At 42.7% G+C, this 628-nt stretch overlaps 1 protein-coding gene across 1 annotated transcript in view; it reads right to left on the reverse strand.

Annotated features, from left to right (window-relative positions):
• LOC119593300 (cuticle protein AMP1A-like) overlaps positions 1-303 on the reverse strand; it is a gene marked incomplete in the record, with an annotated part of 1,920 nt that extends 1,617 nt beyond the window's left edge. The window contains 1 exon segment of the mRNA XM_037942229.1: positions 165-303. Within this exon segment, the coding sequence (XP_037798157.1) occupies positions 165-173 (9 nt within the window).
• Positions 304-628: the final 325 nt, after the last annotated feature.

The following is a 628-nucleotide window of genomic DNA, read 5'->3' on the forward strand; positions in this document are numbered from 1 at the left end:
CGGAAACGCAAAAAACAGCATCCGTAGAAAATAAGCCTCAAACCCCCTCACAAAAAACTGACACTCCCTGAGCAACTCCTACGTCCTGCTACAATATACTATGACTAAGAATCGAATATAGCCGCAGAGTCCGTCTAGGATGTACAGTGACAATAAGTATTCACCAGCTTCATTTCGTCGGTTCGGTGAGCGTGTAGATACTGCCAGGGAAAGATGAAGGAGCTATATATATACGGCTTCCATCTAGGCTGCTGAGGTCATCGGGACGACGCGAAGGACAAACTGCTAAGGACCCAAAAGCTCATTCCATAGGACTGGCACGTGCGTGGCCACTGGTACTTTCATTGTTGCGGAGGAGGATTTTTTGTTGCTTTTGCTCATCTTCATTTTACGACTGAGCTATTTCTGGAAGTCGCTGTGCACCCCCGGCTTTTCTGTTCCATACATATTTTTTAACATAAATGTATTCTAATATTAATGCGACGTGGATATATGCAAATAAATATTATTCAGGCACAAAAGTGAGGGAAGACCTAGACTGATAATGAGACAAGGTAACCATAAGAGTAGCGGTAATTATGCAAATTATAAATGGCGATAATGGGGCTAATGGAAACAACACAAAATG

Source organism: Penaeus monodon, chromosome 32, assembly GCF_015228065.2.
Source record: "Penaeus monodon isolate SGIC_2016 chromosome 32, NSTDA_Pmon_1, whole genome shotgun sequence".
Classification (NCBI taxonomy): Eukaryota; Metazoa; Arthropoda; class Malacostraca; order Decapoda; family Penaeidae; genus Penaeus; species Penaeus monodon.